Genomic DNA, 24,047 nt, shown 5'->3' on the forward strand with positions numbered 1-24,047 from the left:
ATGCCAGTGTTGCAGGTGGAGGCTTAACCCATTGCACCACAACACCAGCCCCAAGTGGTAGTTTCTTATGGGTTAATTGCAGTATAGGATGTGAAACTATATCAGTAAACTTTTCATATTATTATAGAAAAATCCATTGTCTGTCTTGCTTTTGGGATAACTCTTTTAGCCATGAATACACTTGTAACATCATACATTGGTCACTGATTCATTGAGTTATTCCATTTTTCCAAATGTTAACCATTTCATTATATGGTATAAAAAATAGATCAGGACTGATTAATACTTGAAGGAGATAGGATATTTAAAAATGACATTTGTTAATATCTCTAGTGAGCTCATTAGAAAAATATTAGCGCATGAGAAAGCTGTCAAGCTCATGATAGGCGACACAAGTTTTCCAAAAAAATTTTTAAATATTTATCTTGTTTGCTTGAAAGGCACAGTTGCAGAGAGAGAGGGCGAGACAGAGCAGTCTTCTCTCCGCTGGTTCACTCCCCAAATAGCCACAACAGCAGGCTGGGCCAGACTGAGGCCAGGAGCCAGGAGCTTCTTTGTCTCCCACGTGGATGCAGGGGCCCAAGCACTTGGGCCATCTTCTTCTACTTTCCAAGGAGCATTAGCAGGGAGCTGGATTGGAAGTGGAGCAGCCAGGACTTCACCTGCCATGCCGTAATGCCTGTCCCATTTTTCAGAATTGTAATTTTTGCTTGGAAGTTGAGATTTTATCACTGGCAACACATGCTGTTGCTTGCTTTCCTTGAAGTTACAGACTCACTTTCATTTTGGAGAAAACATCTGCCTAGTAGCCCATGCTGAATAACCAGAGTTGTCCGTCCATCGTTATTTCACATGAAACAATGTACCGTGGAGAAAAGTGACTGGTTCAAGTTTTAATTCCATCACTCGAGTGTTTTTCCTGGAGACAATCGGGAACCAGACTTCAGGGTAATTCCTGTTACCATAGCTCAGGATCTTACAAAAGAAGTGTTCCCAAGGGTTGAGACTTACTACAACAAAATGCTTTGTCTTGCTTCATCAAAGATGTTCTTAATTGAAAGCAGCCTTAAAAAACAGTCTTGCATGGTGGAGAATACAAGGAGCAGACAGTGACCATCTGTGTAATTTGGTGCCACTGCCTTGGTTCTTGTTACTAGCAGTTTCACCCACTGATGCTTTTGCACAGCTGTTGCAAGTGTCAGCAGGTGAAAAGGTGACCATAACATCTTAGTGTTAGCTGTGAAAAGAGCTTTGCTCTCACGGGGCCTGGGAAAGGCTCCCAGGAACATGCTGCCTGGGTTCCGTGATGGCTCTGTGTAAACCACAGGTTTACCGGAATGTTTCAAGCCAGGAAATTGTCACAAGCATTTTTGCTCTTAAAACTCCAGGCACATTGCCTTGAACTTGGTGGATGTCTGGAATGATGAGCTGCTCTGTTGGTTACGGTAGTCCTCTGCTGGGGGATGTGTGGGTCCTCACCTTGGCTTTTTTCTTTCCAGGTGACCTGGTGGTTCTCGACGGTGCTCCCGTGGCAGGCTGGCTGCAGGGCCGAAGCTGCTGGGGTGCCCGGGGCTTCTTCCCATCCTCATGTGTCCGTGAGCTCTGCCTCTCCTCACAGAGTAGGCAGTGGCACTCACAGAGCACTCTGCTTCAGATTCCTGAATATTCCATGGGACAAGCCCGGGCCCTAATGGGGCTCTCTGCCCAGCTGGATGAGGAACTGGACTTCAGGGAAGGGGATGTGATTACTATTATTGGAGTTCCCGAACCGGGCTGGTTTGAAGGGGAGTTGGAGGGTCGAAGAGGCATTTTCCCCGAAGGCTTTGTAGAGCTTCTGGGACCGCTGAGGACTGTGGACGAGTTGGTGGGTTCTGGAAATCAGGGTGACTGCATTGGTAACGGTGAAGTGGATGCTCCCGTGGGAGAAGAGGAGAGCGGGCCAGGCGAGGAAGAGGAGCAGCCAGGGACCTACGGAATTGCACTCTACAGATTCCAGGCCCTGGAGCCAAATGAGCTGGATTTCGATGTCGGGGATAAAATCCGAATCCTGGCCACCTTGGAGGATGGCTGGCTGGAAGGCTCCCTGAAAGGCAGGACAGGCATCTTTCCTTACCGGTTCGTGAAGTTGTATCCTGACAGGCAGGTGGAGGAGACCCTGCCCCTGCCCCTGCCCCAGGAAGGTGGCCATCCCGAGATCCCTGAGAGCTCCGCGGATTGTTTGGAGAATCCCTTAGCAGTGGAGGAGCCAAGGTGGGAACCTCGTGAGTGTGAGGCCGAGAAGTCCAACTGGGATGTTTCTGAAACATCCGCTTCTGCCCACGACAGTCTGGCTTCTGAGTATGAAACATCTTACCAGGATGAGGGCACCTCGGGAGGGTCCCTGAGCAGCCCGCCTGGGGAGCACGAGAGGCCTCCTGCCCGAGACTCACCCACAGCACGTCCCACAGGGGTGGTCAATGGCCTTTCCTCCCAACCGCAGGTGCCTCTCCACCCGAAACTGCAGAGGAGCCAGTATTATCCCACCGCAGGAGGGGGCCCCCAGGGCTCAGCATGGTACTCTGACCTTCCTCCGGCAGCCAGGACTAGAAACTACTCCAGCCTACCTCCCAGCAGAACGGGTTCCCAGCTGAGAACTCGACCAGCGCCACTGCCTGGCCTGCACAGAGGATCTTCCCTTCCAGCCTCCCGGGGAGTCAGGCCCAGTACCTGGAGTCCTCAGCGGCAGGGCCCGGCTAGGGCTGCTAAGAAGCACCGTGCATCCCAAGAAAACGCTCGCAGTTTTGACTCCGTGCTGGAGAGATCAGAGCTGAAGCGTGATCCACAAGGCAAGCGGCCCGCTCTGGAAGTCCTAGCACCTCCCCATGGCGAGGGCAGCATTGACCTGGACTCTAAGTTGACCCAACAGCTGATAGAGTTTGAGAAGAGCTTGGCAGGCCCTGGCACTGGGCCAGATAGAATCTTCCGCCACTTTTCCATCATGGACTTTAACTCTGAGAAGGATATCGTCCGAGGTTCCTCCAAGTCAGCCACCCCACAGGAGCTGCCAGACAGGAGGAGGGCATTAAGGCCACCGCCACCCCGTCCCTGCACCCCAGCACCCACTTCTCCCCATCTCGTTGACCAGAGCCAGACGCCCACACCTCCCTTGGCCATGCGACCCTCTCGCCCAGCTCCCCTACCTCCCTCAGCACAGCAGAGGACGAATGCGGGGTCCCCCAAGCTCCTGACCTCTCACCATCCCAGCTGTGACACCCTGGGAGAGGAGCACTCTGAACATGTGCAGGGCAGTCTGGACCCCACCTCCCCGTGCCCCTTCGTCTTGGTGAGGATCCAGGAGGTGGAGCGGGACTTGGACATGTACAGCAGGGCTCAGGAGGAGCTCACCTTAATGCTGGAGGAGAAGCAAGACGAGTCGTTAAGGGCCGAGACCCTTGAGAATCTCGAGTTCTACGAGAGTAACATTGAAAGTTTGAACATGGAACTCCAGCATCTTAGAGGTAAGTTAGGAGGGAATAGTACACTATGTACTGTATCCCGACACCGCCAGTCCCAGTAACAGGCGACCTGTGTTTTGTAGCCATGATGGCTCAAATCATTGTGTCCCGGCTGGCGCCGCGGCTCACTAGGCTAATCCTCCGCCTTGCGGCGCCGGCACACCAGGTTCTAGTCCCGGTCAGGGCGCCGGATTCTGTCCCGGTTGCCCTTCTTCCAGGCCCGCTCTCTGCTGTGGCCCGGGAGTGCAGTGGAGGATGGCCCAAGTGCTTGGGCCCTGCACCCCATGGGAGACCAGGAAAAGCACCTGGCTCCTGCCATCGGATCAGCGCAGTGCGCCGGCCACAGCGCGCCGGCCGCGGCAGCCATTGGAGGGTGAACCAACGGCAAAGGAAGACCTTTCTCTCTGTCTCTCTCTCTCACTGTCCACTCTGCCTGTCAAAAAAAAAAAAAAAAATCATTGTGTCCCTGCCACCCACGTGGGAGACCTGGACTGAGTTCTTGGCTCCTGGCTGCAGCCCTGGCTAAGTCCTGGCCATTGTAGGCATTTGGGGAGTGAACCAATGGATAGGAGGTCTCTTAAATCTGTCTCTCGGCCTCTCAAATTGAAAAAAAAAAAAAAAAAAAAAGATTTAAGCTTCTTGGTTTTGCTTTTAAATAATAGAGGTTGTGACTGTCATAATCAACAGTGAGTAATTATCCTGTGATAGGAATACACTTAAGTTTTAAAAAGTGATTTATGTGAGAGTACTTCAGAAAGTTTCTGAAAATGTGTGTTATGACAAAAAGACAAGGATTTCAAAATATTTTTGCACTTTCAATTTAACATATCTAATGCTGGTCAATATTTAGTAGTTTATATACTTGTAAACTTACATATAGAAGTATATACTTACAAATTTGTAATTCCATTTTTCTGCATACTTTTCAAAGTACCCTCATGTATACTTACATATACATATGTATGAAATAAGTGCCTGGTTTGTTGTTATCGTGAATTAAAATGTTGTGATATGATTACATTTTTTTGTTTGTTTTGACAGACAGAGTGGACAGTGAGAGAGAGAGACAGAGAGAAAGGTCTTCCTTTGCCATTGGTTCACCCTCCAATGGCCACCACGGCTGGCGCGCTGCAGCCAGCGCACCGCACTGATCCGATGGCAGGAGCCAGGTACCTCTCCTGGTCTCCCATGGGGTGCAGGGCCCAAGCACTTGGGCCATCCTCCACTGCACTCCCTGGCCACAGCAGAGAGCTGGCCTGGAAGAGGAGCAACCGGGACAGAATCCGGCGCCCCGACCAGCACTAGAACCCGGTGTGCCGGCGCCGCTAGGCGGAGGATTAGCCTAGTGAGCCGCGGCGCCGGCCATAAATAAATATTTTTAAAAATTATTCTTAAAATAAGATTTTTAAATTCAGAAACACCAGCTGCCCTAATAGTTTTTGATTTTTGTTTCATTACCAATATACCAGGCCTAGAAAAAAGTTTTCATTTTGCTTCATACCCCAAATACTAACAGCCAGGGCTGGGCCTGAAATTCAATCCAGGTCTTCCACATGGGGGGCTGGAACCCAAGTACTTGAGCCATCATCACTTGTTGCCTCCCAGGGAAGACATTAGCAGGAAGCTGGAATTGGAAGCAGGGGAGCTGGGACTGGAATCAGGCACTCCTAGTACAGGACACAGGCATCCTAAGTGGCCACTTAACCTCTATGCTCAATGCGCACTCCTCATTTTCTTTTTTAAGGATGAAATTATTTTATTTTTAAAGATTTATTTCATTGAAAGGCAGAGTCACAGAGAAAGATCTTCCCATCTACTGGTTCACTCCCCGAATGGCCGCAGTGGCTGGGGCTGGGCCAGGTCAAAGCCAGGAGCCTGGAATTTCATCTGGGTCTCCACATGTGTGGCAGGGTCATCTGCTGCTGCTTTTCCGGGAGCATCAGTAGGCAGCGGGATCAGAAGTAGAGCAGCCAGGAGTTGAACCGGTGCTCACATGAGCTGCCAGCATTGCTTTTGGCTGCTTAACCTGCTGTACCACAATGCTGACCCCAACACTGAAATATTTTCTCTGTTCTTGCTGATTTTGTCTTCGAAATTTATATTGCTTTTGCTAATCAAATGTTAGATAAGTTTCTGATTATGTAGGGATATTTCTCTTTGCATTTCTTCTGTTAAAATATTTACAGAGAACCATAACCTGTAGCAAATATTGAATTGGAAAATACTTGGCAAACATTGAGAAGTATTGAAATAATGAAGCATTCACCTGTGGGTGAGATCCAGCAGCACTGCAGAGAACATATGTCAGAATTGCCAATTTAATGACTGCTTCCAAAACATGATAGTTCTTGGACATCACTAGTAAGATTTATGGAAGTTCTGCTGTGCACGTGGGCTTTTTAGTATTTACTTTGTTTTCGAGAATGACTCACTGTAGTGCACAGGGCCTTGAGCACACATCGTTAAAAACACATGGGCAGCACGGCCACAGCGCGAGCAAGACGAGCGGATTCCGCCCTGCCCACCTCCTGCCCTCTCCTCCTGGTTGCTGCTTGTGTCCACTGTGGTCTTCTACTCCGTGGGTCAGTATTCCCACTCTGGCTGGCAGCCTGACTCTGGGAGGTTCCTTACATCTGGAACATTTCTACAGTGGTTGTTAGGCTTTATTCTCACGAGAGATTTCTCAGCTGATTTTTCTTAGGATTTGAAAAGACATACATTTCCCATGAAATTCTGAGAAGGAATTTTCACACGGAAGCAGTAGTCGTTCTCAGCCCAGGTCCCACTTAAACCATGTTGAGGCGTGAATGTACCTGATGGCTGCAAGAACTGGTGTCAGACCCCCACTGCCAGTGCTCACGGTTGACCCAGTTTCCTTCCCCCTCAGGAACTCTCTGGTGCCTGAGTAGGACACATGGTTGGGGTGTGCATTTCTCTACTCAGCAGATGTCTCCTGAGCACATACCATGAGCCAGGCACAAGCTACCAGTGATTAATAAAGGGTGCTAACGGATTCATATTTGTGTTTTTGAAACTCTGGTGATCATGCTGATGTTGGCCTCTGTAGTTGATCGTGCTGCGTGTCCTGCTGCCTTGAGTCACAGCCGTGGTATTCAGCTGTGGGTCAGTGCTTGGACCCAGCCATTGTAAGTCAGTGTAGTGTGCGGTGCTGTGGAGTAATTCAGCTTCTCCCACATTAGGAACCTTGCTCCCAAGCGCTTCTTTCCCCAGCCTTTCAGACAATGCCAAGAGGAGGGCTGACCTCAAATCAGAACATGTTTTTCAGGGAAGTGCTGTTTTCTACAGATGTTGGGAAGACTCCAAGGCTCACTAAAGACAGCGAGCAGGGTAACAAGCTGGGGGATTTGGAACACAGCCCCATCCCCTAAAGTGATACACGATACTGCGATGTTTACAGTTCCAAAGTGTAGTTCTTCCATGCGCAGAAACGACGTCTTTCTGAAGACTTCTTGGAACGCCTCAGTGTAAGACTTGTTTCTCAAACTAGTAAGGGAAAGTGAAAGTTTATGTGAAGGAAAGGATCCTCTTTTTTTCTAGTTCATCAGAACTAGAGAAGAAAGCAAGTGTCCTCGACTTGGGTGACATCTGGCTGAGGGTGCTGGCTCTCTACAGATTAGCTCAGTTACTTCTCAAGGATTTTATCCGGGTGCAAAATGGCAATTCTGATCAGAACCTGTCAGTAGTCTGTTGTTCATTCAGGACAGACACTAGCTTTTGCTTTTAGGATAGCTTCGTGTATGTTGAGAAGCGTAGCCTAGAGTGAGGTCCACTCAGTTATAACTGACCCGTGAGCTGCTCCTCTTAGCAGCCTGTGGTGTGGCTTTGGGAACACTTCCTCGCTCTCAGCTGCAGGCACGGGGTGGAGACACTGGAAGAGATCCAGGTACTTCGGGTGTTGGTTTCGCATTTCCCCGAGGCCTCACAGCACACAGTGAAAGAACTGCTCTTCAGCTAGCCTGAGACCCTTTGTGCCAGCATTCATGCCATCGCACCCCTACGTAAGCATGCCAGTGCGCCACCTCCTTCTACACCCACCTCACCAACAGCAGCAAGCCCTAAAAGACAGGGCAGCCATCATTCAGCCGGGACTGTTGAGCTTTGGCCCTGGTGCAGGAAGTGCTCTCTGCCCTCCTTGAAGGAGACAATAAGTAAAACCATAATTATTTTGTGTGTTGGAAGGCAAAGGTATTTATGGGACAGAGAAATCAGAGAAGACCTCTTGCAAGGTGACGTCTGAGTGAGATTGTAGGGAGCCAACCACACCATTCTGGGGAGTGGGGGGCAAGTCCAAGTCCAAGAGAGTGTATGGAGTGCAGGGAGTAGCATGGAGGCCAGTTCAGCCAGAGCGGCGGCACAGGCGTGGTAGTTCCCCACACAGAGTGAGAGAAGCCACATGAAGGTTTTGAGTAATAGATCCTGACTTTGGATTTAACAGAGGCGCTGGGTGTTGGAAGTGGACAGAAGAGACACAGAGGAAGAGACCCTGGAGGAGGTAGCTATGGTGATCTGGTCAAGAGATGCCAGCTGTGTGCACCAGGAACAGCAGCAGTGGAGATGGCACATGCTCAGCTCTAGGATATTTTGAGTTCAAGCCAGTGGGCCTTGCGGTGGGTGCGAGATGCAAGGACCCTGAGGCTGAGCTGCTGGAAGGAGTAGAGTTGCGATTCACCAAGGTGGTGAAGGCACTGTTCAGGAATGTGGAAGATAAAGGAGGTGAGCCTGCAAAGGAGTAGGAGCCAAGCCCAAGACGGAAAGAGAGAATGGCAGGGTTGGAGGCCTCTGAGAATCCAAGGAAGATCGAATTCCATGACCATAGAATTTGCTAACTCTGTCAAGAGCTGTTTCAATGAAGCGAAGATGATGATGATGGAAACGAGTCCTATTGGAGTGGGTTAAAGAGAGAATGAGGGCTGGCGCTGCGGCTCAATAGGCTAATCCTCTGCCTAGCGGCGCCAGCACACCGGGTTCTAGTCCCGGTCGGGGCACCGGATTCTGTCCCGGTTGCCCTCTTCCAGGCCAGCTCTCTGCTGTGGCCCGGGAAGGCAGTGGAGGATGGCCCAAGTGCTTGGGCCCTGCACCCCATGGGAGACCAGGAGAAGCACCTGGCTCCTGGCTCCTGGCTCCTGCCTTCGGATAGGCGCGGTGCGACCATTGGAGGGTGAACCAACGGCAAAAGAAAGACCTTTCTCTCTCTCTCTCTCTCACTCTCACTCTCACTGTCCACTCTGCCTGTAAAAAAAAAAAAAAAAATTAATTAATTTAAAAAAAAGAATGAGAAGGGATCAGCACCTAGTATCTTATATGGGTGAAGATTTGAGTCCTGGCTGCTCTGCTTCTGATCCTGCTCCCTGCTGATGTGCCTGGGAAAGTAGCAGAAGATGGTCCAAGTCCTAGGGCCGCTGCCACCCATATGGGAGACCTGGCTTTGGGCTGGCCCAGCCCTGACTGTTGCAGCCATTTGGAGAGTGAACCAGCGGATGGAAGATCTCTCTGTGTCTCTCCCTTTCTCTATCACTCTGCTTTTCAACTAAATAAACTAAAACTTAAGGGGGGAGGGCAGTGCTGTGGCACAGTAGGTTAGCCTCCGCCTGCAGGACTGGCACCACTTTTGGGTGCCAGCTCCAGTCTCGGCTGCTCCACTTCTAATCCAGCTCCCTACTACTGCACCTAGAAAAGCAGCAGAGGATGGCCCAAGTGCTTTGGCCCCTGCACCCATGTGGGAGTCCTGGAGGAAGCTCCTGGCTCCTGGCTCCAGCCTGGCCCAGCCTTGGCCGTTTCAGCCACTGGGGAGTGAACCAGCAGAGGGAAGATCCTTTCTCTCTCCCAGTTCCCCCACCCCAACCCGTAACTCTGGCTTTCAAATAAATGAATAAATCTTTAAAAAAGAGAGCGAGAGAATGAGAAGAAGCAGGCATTGGGTGTTTGGCGAGCTCAGAAGTCTTTCAGAGCATTTTCCTATAAAAGAAAGCATGATAGCTGGAGGGGACGTTGGATGGAGAGGCCCCACAGAAGTTGTTTGTGAGATGGGAAACCGCACCCAGTTCATACCTCATGGGACCACACACTGCAACACTGAAGAAGCAGGAGGGAGGGGCCTACTGTCGAAGGCCTCCGAGGGTCAGGGGGAGGAAGGGTCCTGTGAACCACAGAGAGCTTGGTCTGGGATCAAAGCAGAGGTATTTCTTCCAGATCAGATAAAAGGAGGAGGCAGACCAAATGGGTACAGATAAAGGTAGCATTCAGATTGGCTTAGAGAGATTAAGTCTTTTCTCCAAGATTATAGAGCTACTGGGTGGGAAGGTCAGGATTCAAACCCAGGACAATCAAGTTCTGTGCCTTTTTTTTTTTTTTTTTTTGGACAGGCAGAGTTAGACAATGAGAGAGTCAGAGAGAAAGGTCTTCCTTCTGCTGGTTCACCTCCCAAATGGCCGCTACAGCCAGTGTGCTATGACTGGCATGCGGCGCCAATCCGAAGCCAGGAGCCAGGTGCTTCTCCTGGTCTCCCATGGGGTGCAGGGCCCAAGCACTTGGGCCATCCTCCACTGCCTTCCCGGGCCACAGCAGAGAGCTGGCCTGGAAGAGGGCAACCGGGACAGAATCCGGCGCCCCGACCAGGACTAGAACCCAGGGTGCTGGTGCCGCAGGAGGAGGATTAGCCTAGTGAGCCGCGGCGCCCGCCAAATTCTGTGCTCTTAACCTAGAAGGGGAATGCCCTCCATACTACAAGCATTGATTCGTTAAACATTTAAGTACCTACCGTGCTTACCATCTGCGGAGCTGTGCTGGAGATTGGAAGGTATGCAGATGGGGTCCTCACCCTGAAGCAGCTGCAAGCTTTCCAGTAACAAAGGGAGATAAGAAGTACCAGGAAGCCACAGGGGCAAGGAGCACAGGATGGGAGTGGCCCAGGGCAGATCCGTGCAGTCACGCTGGCAGCCCAGCCACAGCCGTTGTGAGTTCCAGGTCCTCCAGTGTGGAGGTAAAACCGAGACAGTTTCCATCTTTATGCCAACTGCATCTTGAAGGCCCTAAAGGCACTAGGACTTGGAAAAGGAGAAGTGGGAGGAGCCTCAGATTAGAACCTGCCACTCACTCCACTCCTGCAGGGATTTCAGTTAACCTCACACAGTCTCTCTGGCTCAGTTTCTAACTATTGTCTCTCTTACGTATAATTTAGTCCTCTTTGTATCTCTTCCCTCAGTTCATTTGTCTTTCTTATCTAATGCTAGCTTTATCAAGAGAGCTTTGTTTTCTAAAACAGTTGAGGAAGATTAATCTTCACTTTTAAGTGAGCTCAAAGCATTTTAGATGTAGAGTGGCAGAGGCACCGTCAGCTTCCTGTTCCACACTGGCAGAGGGTAAGTACAGCTGCAGCTGTTAGTGGCAGCCATCGCACTTCTAGAAGCCTGGCGACCTCTCTGCGTCTCCCAAGTGCTCCACTCTGTCACAGCTCACAGTGCAAGACGTCCTCCCAAATGATGTCACCCTCCCGTGGGCTGAGTCAACTGGATCCCAGTCATCTGATGGGCCACCCCCTCCCCCCACTTTCCAGGCTCTGCCTCGGGGCTCTCCTTGCAGCAGCTCTCACACACAGAGCACCGTGCACATGCCTCGGTCATCGTGGGGAGTTGCTGAGTCAGTTGGCACTGGGCAGGCCTGTATGTTCCTGGGCCAGGCTGGGTGTTGAGAGAAGCACTGTTGCAACGAGGCCGTCCCAGAGTGGAGTTAGGATGATAGGGTTAGCTTGTTTGTTCAGTTGGTCAGAGATGAAGGCTTTATTTTCAGATAGCCCCCTTAGTCTCGTGCGTGAAGTGTGGTAGGAATTGCGGTCCTGCCTGTACTAGCTTTTGTGATCTTGACCAGGTTGTTCAAACTCTCAGGTGATTTCTTTATCTGGGTAAAGATAAAGGATAATATGTACCCTCCTTGCAAAGCAGTGAAGATTAGAAAGAAACTTGACATTGTCTTGCTAGTGCTGACGATAGCACGTGATGCCCACTAGAAACACAGACGCTCCTGGGGCTGCTTCTGCTGTTGGTTTGGAAGGTACCAGAGAAAAGAATGAGGCAAGAACCCTTGCATGAACACAAGTTTGACAAGCTAGAGGTTCATTCAGTACTATTAGGAGAGAATCCTAAGGGTACCTGATAGCACATTAGGTGTTCGAGAAAGAAAAGGATAAATAAAATCATGGGTTGTTAAACTTGGAGGAAGCAGAGAAGTCATTGAGCCCAACTGCCCCCATTTTATAGATGGGTAGATTGAGTCCCAGAGAAAATAAGTTGTTTGTCCAGGAATAAATGTATAATTATGGACAAAACATACAATCCTGGTCTCAGGTATTTATACTATTTCATAAATGGAGATTGGGTGAGTATTGGAGGAATCATTTCTGCACATCCAATCAATGACCAGATGCTAAAGTGGTACTCAGATTAAGGCCTGTCTCATCATGTTGGTCCCCTCCTCAAAACCCTCCAATGACTCTTCTTCATCCATTGAATAAAATAAATGGCACTCAGGTACCTTAGGATCTGCCCGTCAGCCTTCTATCATTACTCTCCCCACATGTTGTATCCTTCAAACCATTACTTATTTCTTTTAATTCTCCCTATGTAGAAAGTCTGGAGCCCTGCTTTAAAATACACACACACACACACACACACATTTATTTCTTTATTGAAAGGCAGAGTTAGAGAGAGACAGATTTTCCCATCTGCTTGTTCACTCTGGCTACAAGAGCCAGGGCTGGGCCAGGCCGAAGCCAGGATCCCAGAGTCCATCTGGGCCTCCCACGTGGGTGGCAGGAGCCCAAGCCCTTGGGCCATCTCCGGCTGCTTTCCCAGGTGCATCAGCAGGGAGCTGGATCGGAAGTGGAAATAGCTGAGACTCCAACTTGCAATCATATAGGAAGCTGCTATGTCACAACACCGGCCCCTCCCTGCTTACTCTTTTTTTTTTTTTTTTTTTTTTTTTTAATTTGAAAGGCAGCTAATTCACTCCCCGGATGGCTGCAACTGCAGAGACTGGACCAGGCCAAAGTCAGGATCTAGGAGATTATCTGGGTCTCCCACACGAGTGGCAGAGGCACCATGCTCTGGAAAGCTGCTCTTGCCGCACCAGGGCTGTCCCTGGTTGCCATGACCCAGGTTTGTTTGAAAGCTCTGATCACCCTTGCTCTTACCCTGCGCTGTAGGAGGCAGGGACTAATTTGCTTATCTTTTTCTCTTCCACAATGCCTTATATATGGCTGTCTCTCTCATTGTGTTGAATTCAAATAGAATTTAAAAATATATATTTGAAAGTCAGAGAGGAGAGGGATTTTCCATCTGTTGATTCACTCCCCAAAAGGCCACAACAACCAGGGATGGGCCAGACTGGAGCCAGGAGCTTCATCGGGGTCTCCTACATGGATGTAGGGGCCCAAGCATTTGGGTCATCTTCCACTGCTTCCCCAGTTGTGGAGCAGCCGGGATTCAAACCGGTGGCGATATGGGATGCCAGCACTGCACCACAGCGCCGGCCCCCTCAAATAGATATTTTTGTACTAGCCTTTGTGATTTTAGCATTTCTCCAGTTGTTAAATATGCTGCATGAACTGGCTAAAGAAGAGATTTAGCAGTGCCTGGTTTCGATACTTCCCTAGCATGCCAGGTATCTAGGAAATGTGAAAGCGTGTGCAACTCTGTTCTTACGGGGAAAGTCTTTACTATACAGTCACCTGCACGGCAGAGCCGCCCTCAGCGCGGGATCTAACGTCTCAACAGGTGGAGCTCGAACGGTTTATGGGTTTATGACTGAGCTACCCAGCCAACTCAAATCCCGTAAAAGCAAAGCACTCCAATGCCTCTGCATAAAGTGGGGGAGGTCCCCAGAGTTCAGGATGGCCGTGGTTTAGGAAGCTGGACCTGGAGGGTGGGGGTAGGGACCACTCCGAGCTTCAGGAGAAAGCAGGTGAGACTGGTAACAGGACCTTACCCCGTGCTCTTAAAGGGGGCTGTTTCTCTTTGACACTGCTTTTTCAGCAAAAGCAGAGTGCTTCTCCCCTTCAGCAGGTAAAGCAGCCCAGCCAGTCTGACCAGCTCCTGGGAAGCACCAAACAGAGCTGCCAGCTCCAATCACATGAGCTCTAGTTACTAATTATCCTCTGGCCTCTGGGGGAAAGGTAGGGTAGCTCACTCATTGGATCCGAAGGTGGAAATAGCTCCACATCTCTCTCTGGGCAGAGCCACAAGAGGAGTGGCTGAGTGCTTTGGGAGACATCTTTAGGGGTGAGCCAGCCTTAGGCTAGACTGCACCTGTCTGCATTTCAGCCCAGCCCAGGCCCATGGAAGAGAGAAGTGAAACTCCTGTCTTCAAGCACATTGAACATGTGTGAAATCCAAGGGATCAGAAAAGAAAGAGAAGCGGAAAAGAAAGGGCCCTGGGGCTCCACCTGGGAACATTCAGACTACAGGAGCCTGCGAAAAAGCAAACTCACAGAGCTGGATGGGCTTTACGGAGAAAATGATTTGGATTCCAGATCCCGGGCCAAGGGGCGGAATCGGCCCTACAGAAAAAGGGACTGTGGATACTGGGATTTTGAGCAGAGTGAACCAAGGTATATGGACTACAGGGAAGACTACAGACATGGAAAGGGCTGCGTGTTCCCAGAAAGTGGTGACGGTTACAGAAATGCAGAAAGTACAGGCTCTAGGAGTCCCAGCCCTGGGAGGACGGGTGACTGGTTTACAGGAAGCCCAGCTGTGGCCTGGAGAGCTGGAGGCTGTGGGAGGACAAATGGCTACATCGAATGTAAAGGTCTGAATTATAATCCCAAGGACCTGAAGAGAACTGAAAAATGGACTAGCCACGGGGGCTTGGATGATGCACTGGGTCGACCTCAAAACTGGTATACGGACTACAGGAATCTGAGTGCTCATCTTGAGGATTGTGAAGGAGCTCCTTTGTATTACGGAGAATTCAGTGGTTTCTATCATGTTCCTGGGAGTTACTCTAATGGTCACTCTGTGGACTTTCCAGATTTGAGTGGTGTCAGTGAAGGTAAAGAATTCATCAAATCCTGTGAAGGCGGTAGAAATGGCTATCAAAATGATAAAATCTATCCTATAGCAAAGACTCATATTATGGATCAGGATCATTTTGATACAGAAAATAAAGGCTATGGTGCTTTCCTTGCAAACTCTGAGTATAAATCTAATTATAAAGGAGCAGGTAATGTGGAATATAACAGCATTGACAAAGGAGTGATGGAACTTGGGGGCAGAGGGGTCAGTGCAGGTGGTCTGCAGAAGACATCTGTTAGGGAAGACCCAGGAGAACATTCTGGGATTTCTCAGAGCCCTTCATTCGAGAACACCTGGCACTATGAGGAGAGAACTGTAAACGGCTCGGAGAGTTGGAGAAGGAATAGCTGCTTCCGCCGCACTGCGCCCAGCACCCTTAGGCGCTCGGAGTTTGTGCAGAACAGAAAGAAACCTCAAGGTAGGAACCCAGCAAGCCCCCGGTAGGGTAAAGCGTGAGCATAGATTGAAAGAAAGGTTATTCGGGTAGCAAGGGCACTGGGGTACGTGAGGGAGCTGGTGCCTGAAGTCCTTACCCAGAGTAGCTGGAGCGAGGACTGCTTGGCAGACCCGATTCCTCTGGGAGCCTGGATGCATAACTGGCTCTCAGAGGCACACAGCGTTCTCACGGGAGCTTTTCTTAACTCTCGTTCTGTCGGCTCTCTCTGATGTCAGATATCTCTCCATGTTTCAGTGTTCTTCTCCGTCTTGTGGGGGAGGCAAGTTCATTATCCGAGAAGATGACCTCCCTAGCATGCTCCTTGCTGTCTCTCCTTCCTCTTTAGTCGTTGGTGGGGAAGGCTCAGCCTGTAGATTGTTCATCCCTTGACCTTCAGTCCCTTGACATTAAGGGAATGAATGTGGAAAATCCTGTGAATTCAGGTTATTTCTGTTCTGCATGGTTCTTTGTTACATGTTAGGTGTTCAGATCACTTCATCTCACTGGGCTTTAAGTTATCCGTAAAATGGGAATATTAGGAAGAGATTATCTCCCGCTGTTGTTGTCTTCACTTTGTAGTTCTCTGGAGTGAACTTTCTTTATTTGTGCCGGGCTGTTTTTTGACCGCTGGGCTCAGTGTTGTGTGCTGTCCTCATGCCCGACAGTCCTTGTTCTGGTCGTCCGTCCGTTGGGGAGGATAAGGGTGAGAGTCAGGGAGCAGGAAGGGGCTGGGAAAACCCATCTCACGCCCCTTCCTCCTAAGGGGCAGGTTTCTCACGGAGATTCTTCAGAACAGGGGCTGCTCACATTGGTGCTGGGGGCCGTCCCAGCCTGAAAGGCCCCTGCTGCGAGCCCGGAGCCCGCAGTGGCACCCAGTGGTCATCCAGCAGAGCCCAGTTGAGCGCTGATCTCCAGGATACCATTTTGGCTCTGCACTTGCACTCACAAGATAAGAGTGAAACCAAACCCAGCTTTATTTGGGAGGCTGAAGTGTTCAGCTGTTTTTTTCCCTAGGTGCCTTTTCTCTGAAACCATGAGGATTAAGTGACTTTTAAATTCCTTCCAGTCTTGTTTTTCAGCTTCCCTTCCCCCACACCTGTTCTCCAGTGAACTTTGTTTCCTATCTTCAGTTCCTTATTGTATTAAGCCTCCTACCTGGAATCCAAGTGTGTTTATTCTGTTTGGCTTAACAGCAGCCAGGCCCTTCTCCCTGGGGTGTTGTAACCTGCCTGTGCCCTGTGATCTCTGCACCCAGCTCAGGTCCACCCAGTAACATTTTCACTTTACAACTGTCTTTGTTTATATTTGTGGTCTCAACGGTTGCATTGAAAGTAGATTTGCATTAGGTTAGTTGGCACCCCTTTAATGCTCGTTATTTCCTCCCTGACCTGTATTAAATCTTAGTCTTTACTAGAAATCTTTCTGTTTCTCTGACATCTCTTTTAGCCACCACACAATAAGGGTACGAGCCACTGTCCTGGCTGAACGCCACGGTAACATGTAATTCCAGAAAAGACACGAGTGTTGGAGTTGGCTGTCTTGAGTTACAATCTCAGCTCTCCCATGTACCAGTGATGTCACTTTAGAAAATGACTTAACCTCTCTGAACTTTGGATTCCCTGTTGGAAAATGAAGATGGTGGTATATGTTGCATAGTGAGAAAGTATAAATAAAACACTGAATCACATGTCTGTGACATTGTAGGTGATCACTAATAGCCATTACTTTGTGTTTTTTACTCTCAACCCCCCCCCCCTTCCCCTGTTGTGCCACCAAGCTGTAACTCCGTGATGCCCCATCCCCCATGCAGACTGCTGTCCACTGCTCCCTGTTCAAGGTCTGCCCCTGGACCTCCCAGGACCTTGAGCTAATTATCTGAGTGGCCCACCTCATTCCTTTCTCCCTGCCCCCTCTCCTGCTCTTCCTCTTCCTCCAGCCAACAAACAAAACCCTGATGGTGGCTTCTCCCCTGCCTGTCACCCAGGCTGGAAACCAAGCCTTTCTCCTAGGCTGTCTCCCCTTCAGATCTTATCAGGTCGATCTCCTCTGGAGGCTGCCATCTTGGGTTTTATGAGGGCAGGTCTGTTATGGTTTTGCCCTTAGTCCTAGGGTGTAGCCCCACTCCCCAGAGATGGCTCCTGCTCCTGAGGTGTGGCTCTTCTGAGGTTTCATAGAAAACTGGAAATGTTGACTGAACCTGCTAACTTAGAGGGCCTCAGATTGCAAAGGCGTCTTCCAGCAGCAGACAGAGCTCAGCGTGTGGTGGACCCCTGGGAGGCTTGACACGGGCATGTGCAGGTCAAGGTTTTGAGGGGAGTTTCTGCACAAGTTTTTGGGGCTCTCCTCTCTGTGGCATCTTCTTCCCCAGGACATCCTCCCCAATATCTAGTCCCCTTAGAGCCCCGGACTCAAACCTTCGGCTCCATAGCCCCGTAAGATTGCCCCTTTGTGGGCTGCCGCCTTTTGCCTTATTCACCTGCACGCCAAAGGACAGGGATTGGTTGCCCTGGGGGGAAATTGGATAAATATGGACCCTATCTAGTTTGGTTCTTTTGTTTTGGGTCATATCCTCTCCAGTTTCTGCCTGGTTTTGATTGCTTCCCAATACCTGAATATAGTTACTTGTCGCTCCCCCTCTTCGTGGAGGAACGACACAGGACCCTGCGCTGTTCTTTTGTCTGCTCGGCCCTCCCCGGGTTTGCTGCTGGTTCTTCCCGGGTTGGCTACTATCCCTTCCACCTCCGTGGAAGGGCAGTTCCCCCTGGCCACATTCCCCACTTCCGCAGGGGAGCGGCACACCGCCGGCCGGCTCTCTCGGGGGCTGCACAGGTGTTCGCCTTAGATGTTCCCCTTAGATGTTCCTGGTGCATGCCGTCTCTCTCCTCCTTTATAGTCCTCCTCCACCAATCCTAACTCGGCTGCCCACACGCCGAGTACGCTGCTCTCCAATCAAGAGCAAGTCCTACAGTTTATTGGCTGAACTGGAGGCAGCTGTGTAGAAGCTGTTTTCTTCTCTCCCAGCGCCATATTGTGGGAGAGCAGATGCATAGAATAAGTCTTAATTCCAGTAACTCAGTCTAGTCCGAGCTGCTCCCCACAGTTACTGTTTTAAGATCTTGTCCAGTTTGTAGTTATCAGCAAGGAGGTTACTACAGTATAAGCTGTTCTGCGGTCACAAGACCAAGAGTTGGCACCAAGGTTTTGCATTTGCTAATAACGAATCACTGTGGTGGGAAGGTGCACAAAATAGACATATCTTTTCATTTCATTTTCCCACAAACTTTTTGTTAAAGGGAGAGATAATCCTGCCTGCCAGAAAGAAGTCTCTCGCTGTCTACTTTGCAACAGTGATTTATTTATTTACTTGGGAGGCATAGTTACAGAGAAAGAAAAAGAGACATAGAAGTGACAGAGAGAGAGGTCTTCATCTGCTGGTTCACTTTGGATCTGGGCCGATCCAAAGCCAGCATCCAGGAGCTTCTTCCGGGTCTCCAACATGGGTGCAGGGGCCCAAGCAATTGGGCCATCTTTTGATGCTTTCTCAGGCACATTAGCAGGGAGCTGGATTGGAAGTGGAGCAGCCGGAACTCAAACCGGAGCCCATATGGGATGACAGTGCTGCAGACAGATGCTTAACCTACTACACCACAGCACTGGTCCCCACAGACTTTTTGAAGTACTCTCAAATGTACTGAGTTATAATGCAGAGTATGGGTTACAGTTAAAAGAAAAAAAGTTTAAATCCAACCCCTTTGTCTTACAAATGAAGACAGAGCTCAGAGAAGTTGAAATGTGCGTACAGGGTAACTCACCCAAGCGTTAGGTCAGGAATAGAATCTGAATCTCTTGTTGCCAGACCAGTGCTTTTGCTGAATCGCCACACTTGAAGCCAGAAGCGCAGCCAGAGGTGCATTCCACATAAATGAACCAAGAAGAGCAGAACATGTTGTGTTAGGGAAGTCAGACGGGAGCGGCAAAACGAGGGAGACGACCACGGTGCACACAGCAGAGATGCAGCAGGGCATAGGAGCCAGGAGGGAGCTTGCATTTGCTGCAGCAGAGGCGCAGAGCAGGCGTCTGGAGAGAAGGGATATAGAGCAGTTCCTTACGCGTTCCGATGGTGATTGCAGTGGAGCCGCAGAATCCGAGGCTCTTCTGTGTTGTTTTTCTCCCAGGAAAAGCAAAGTCCGCTCGGGTCTGAAGGCACATCCGATAGTGTTACTGTCAGCTCAGAGTTTTCAGGACTCTGATATTCAAGGTTTCCTTTCCTTGCAAGCGTGTGGACGTGGTGTCTCAGTGGCCATGGTCTGTGTTCAAGCTTACTATCATTATACCAGTGCGTAGGTCCCATAACCCCTTTCCTTGCATCTCAGCAGGTGTCTCTCAGCTAGTGGTCCATGCTTGCTTGGTACTACGCCAAGCACTGGGGTCTACAAAGAAGGCTACTCCTTCTCCCTGCATGTGCAAGGTGATGAGACTAATGTAAAAGATGAGCAATTAAGTATGGAAGTATACAGCGTAGGCAGTAGGTGCTATGAACAATCAGAAGGGAGAAAATCAGTTTTTATTTGAATTATGAGAAGAATGTTCAGGAAGATATTCGAACTTAGCTGAAACTTAAAGGAATAATGGGGGCGAGGTGGGGGGTGCTTTCCTGTTTGGGGGACCTGTGTGAGCAAAGATAGAGTTGTGGTGGCACAGAGGAGTGTGGAAGGAGGCGAGGAGCACAGTTTTGGCGGGAGAATGAGAGCACTGAAATCTTAGAAACCAGATGGGAGTTCGGAGAAGTCAGAGCTGGACCTGGGCGTGGTGGGTCACCCGCTGCATGGAAGCACGGGAACTGTGAGCAGCTGAGTTTCCTGAGAAAAGGAGCAGGCGTCTGAGAACGGAGCTGGGGAGTTGGCCACTGTTATGGGGCAGGAGGAGGAAGACAGGCCCAGAGCGTTTGAGGAGGGCGAGAGAGCGAGCGAGCGAGAGAGGGTTCAGAGTGGCCAACGCTTTGGATTCGGGCGTAGACATCAAGGATAATGCCATTGGATTTGTTGAGGAGGCTGGCTGTTGACTGAGTGAGAACACAATTACTTGCAAAGGACTTAGGAGGAAAGCTGGGGATGAGGTCACAGGACAGACACAGGAACCACTGTCGGTACCTTTTGTGCAAAGTGGGAGAGAGTTGACATAGGCGAAGGGAGCACACAGCTGAACCACACTTCCACGAGCTTACTTATTTAAAACAGGATTTCAGTGGTTGAAGATAAATAGGTGAGTAGGAGGCAAGAGGTAATAAATTCAGGGCCATATTTCTTCCACATTGGGAGCTACTTGAAGCTTTTGAGACAACAAGGCATTCCTCTGCTGAGATTAGAATGCTCCAGTCTGGCCAACTCTCATCCAACCCAAGGACCTTGCTTCTTGGGGTCAGGGGTTGTACTCTTTTCCCTTTTTTCTTCTTGACTTATTTTTGCATGGTGTTCCACCCACACTGAGGAACACTGGTCAGGGCTTTCCCAGGTCCCTGTAAAAGCAAGAAGTATCAAAGGAAGGGGAGATGCTGAGGGGGGATTGGCCAGGACGATGTGGTCTTCTGGGGCTCTTCCTCCAGGCCTGAGGAGATCTAGGGGTTCAGTGGAGGAGAGATGAATTATGGCAGATGATTTGCAGTGTCATGGCGTGTCCCTGTGGGAACTCGGAAACTTGACACACCCACCCTGGTACCTCAGGGTTTTACAAGCTGGTGGTTACTGAGAAACCAGGAAGTGCCCATGGCTGTGCAAAAACGTCAGGCAGTCAGACCAGAGAGGTGTGGCAATGCTGGCAGTAACCCCGGGGGAAGAGACATCTTTAGGTTCCACAGTAGTCCGGTATAGCAAGACACCCCGTCTTCTAATCACAAACTGAGAGGAAACAGATCAGTAAAATGCATTGCATTTCATTGAATCCAAAACGCTGTATGGTTTTATGCACCATGGGAAGGAAGATTGCTAATTAAACTAAGATATGCTCTTAATTTCAGAGATGTTAGGATATGAGGGAGAAATGTGCATTTTAGCATCTGTTGAAATGTGGGGATGTTTTGGATTACCACTGACCTACAGCAATACTTAGTCAAAAAATACTGTGGCACTCCTCTGGCTCCTTCCTTGGCGAGCTGTGGACAGGATAGTCGGGTTCCTCTGTTCTCCAGCCCCTACCTGTCTCCCTTAGATGGAAATCCTGATTTAGTCCAGTGCATTGGTCTAAAATTCTAAGTAGATGTGGCAGCTAAGCAGTTAAGGCAGACAAAATTTAGAATTATTTAATGATTCTTTAAAAATTTTTATGTAGTGTCTCCTATCACATGCTAATTGCTGCCGTTTAACAAATGCCGGTCATAGTGCTAACTACAGATTAGGGATACACTAGGTATATGGGCCAGATCTTTTGACTTCAAGCTCCATGATGACAGAGTTTCCAGAATCTAATGTGATACTTGGCAATATAACAGATGCTCAGTAACTATTTGTTGTCAAGCAGAATATTCTATTTTGGGGACCAGAATGTGTGTATCAAAAGGTAAATAGCAGGGCCAGCATTGTGACACAGCAGGTTGAACCTCTTCTTGTGATGTCAGCATCCTATATTGGAGCAACAGTCTGAGTCCCAGCTGCTCTACTTCCAATCCACCTCCCTGCTAATGCACGCAGGAAAACAGTGGGAGATGACCCAAGTATTTGGATCCTTGCCACCCATGTGGGAGACCAGAATAGAGTTCCTGGCTCCTGGCTTTGGCCTGGCTCAGCCCCAGTGGTTGCAGCCATCTGGGGAATGAACCAGCAGATAGATGATCTCTCTCCCTCCCTCCCTCTCTGTCACTCCACCTCTCAAATAAATAAAATAATTTCTTAAAAAAATGTAAATAGCAAGGGTTGTTTTGTGTTGCCAGTCAAGAAGTGAAGTTTAAAGTAAGAGAGTAATCCAAGGACCAGAGAAGCCAGATCTTGAAAAAGATAGTAAGTGGGCAGCAAGGGTGGGAAGGCACAGAGACGGTGGGGCTTGTCACGTTCAAGGAATGACAAGGAAGCAGAGCTTTAAACTGTGCTGTTTCAGGTTTCAGAAGAGCAGCAAGTGCATGGCTCTCTGGACTTATGGAGAGGAAATGACGAACTGTCACCAGTCCAGAGGGGCCTCACCTGTTAACTAAGTGATGCTCCCTGTGGAACCAGTTAGCAGCTAATAACTCATACCAAACTGAGTGGAGAAAGTGAAGTCAAAGGTTGGGATGTTAGAACTGGAAGTTAACAAAGGGGTGCACTTTGTTAAATACTCATGAAAACAGTGACATTAGCAGAGAGCTGGATTGGAAGCAGAGTAGCTGGGACTCAGAATTGTTGCTCCAGCATGAGATGCTGGTGTCACACGAAGTGGCTTAACCTGCTGGGCCACAATGCTGGCCTCGATATTTATCTTTTGATACACACATTCTGGTCCCCAGACTAGAATGTTCAAGATCACACAGGTACGAAGGAGGCAGGGTGAGAGCTCAGGTCTTTTGCTTTATTCTTTTATAAAACCTTGTTTATCTGGGAAGCAGAGAGAGAGAGAGAGAGAGACAGATAGAGCTCCTATCTGCTGATTCACTCCGCCCATTCCTACGATGATTAGGGTGGACCAGGCCCAAGCCAGGATCCAGGTCTGTGTGGGTGGCAGGGACCCAACTACTTGAACTACCTGCTGCCTCCCAGGATGCATATAAGCAGAAAGCTAGAACTGGAACAGAGCTGGAACTTGATCCCAGGCTTGCCACATGGGGTGTGGACATCTCAATGGTATCTTAACCACTAGGCCACATGCCCCAGAAATCAGAGCCAGGAAATGAAGTCACATTCACCTACATCCTAGGTTTTATAAAATTTTACCATCAAAATAATTGGGTCTCACTTGGAAATACAAGTAAGAGGTTTTTGTTGTTGTTGTTTTTAAGATAGACTTATTTATTTGTTTGAAAAGCACAGTGACGGGAGAGACAGAGAAACAGAATCTTTTCTGCTGGTTCACTCCCCACATGCTCACAGCAGCTAAGGCTGGGCTAGGCTGCAGACAGAAGCCTGGAACTCCATCCAGGTCTCCCATGTGGGTGGCAAAACCACTTGAGCCATCACCGTCTGCCTTCCCAGGCTCATTAGTAGGATACTGGATTGGAAGTGGAATAGTGGGGAATTGAACCTGCACTCTGATATAGGATGTGGACTTCAAAAGCAGCGGCTTAATCTATTGAGCCACAAGCCTACCCAAGAGGATTTCAGCAACGGAAGAAAAACAGCAGGAAAAAATAGTTTTTATAAAATAATTATAAATAAATTATTAATGATAGACACTTGGGAATATCCTTATTTTGAGAGAGTAGGTCTACTTATTTAAATATAACCAAAACACTACTTCAGTTAATTTTGTTTTGTATTCTTGTTTTGTTTCATAGATTGATCTCTTGCTTATTTATCTAGATTCATTCATTCACATGCATGTAACTTTATTTTTTTTTTTTTTTTTTTTTTTTTTGTGACAGGCAGAGTGGACAGTGAGAGAGAGAGACAGAGAGAGAAAGGTCTTCCTTTTGCCGCTGGTTCACCCTCCAATGGCCGCCACTGCAGCCGGCGCACCGCGCTGATCCTGGCAGGAGCCAGGAGCCAGGTGCTTTTTCCTGGTCTCCCATGGGGTGCAGGGCCCAAGCACCTGGGCCATCCTCCACTGCACTCCCTGGCCATAGCAGAGAGCTGGCCTGGAAGAGGGGCAACCGGGACAGAATCCGGTGCCCCAACCGGGACTAGAACCCGGTGTGCCGGCGCCGCAAGGTGGAGGATTAGCCTATTGAGCCACGGCGCCGGCCCTGTAACTTTATTTTTTAAAAAAGATTTATTTATTTGGAAGTCAGAGTTACACAGAGAGAGGAGAGGCAGAGAGTGAGTCTTCCATTCGCTGGTCCACTACTCAGCTGGCCACAACGACTGGAGCTGCGCTGTTCTGAAGCCAGGAGCTTCTTCCATGTCTCCATGC

The 24,047-nt window shown here is 49.3% G+C and overlaps 1 protein-coding gene across 4 annotated transcripts in view; it reads left to right on the forward strand.

The window, feature by feature from the left end:
• The window catches only part of DNMBP (dynamin binding protein), a 119,495-nt gene that overhangs the window by 66,657 nt on the left and 28,791 nt on the right, over positions 1–24,047 (forward strand). For 3 of the 4 annotated variants that reach the window (XM_051824073.2, XM_051824072.2, XM_002718639.5), the window contains one exon: positions 1,500–3,497. In XM_051824073.2, the coding sequence (XP_051680033.2) occupies positions 1,500–3,497 (1,998 nt within the window). Of the gene's footprint in view, positions 1–1,499; positions 3,498–9,858; positions 15,000–24,047 lie in introns of those variants that run through there. The other variant, XM_008270327.4, reaches the window with a different exon arrangement.

The sequence above is a fragment of the Oryctolagus cuniculus genome, chromosome 15 (assembly GCF_964237555.1).
Source record: "Oryctolagus cuniculus chromosome 15, mOryCun1.1, whole genome shotgun sequence".
Taxonomy (NCBI): domain Eukaryota; kingdom Metazoa; phylum Chordata; class Mammalia; order Lagomorpha; family Leporidae; genus Oryctolagus; species Oryctolagus cuniculus.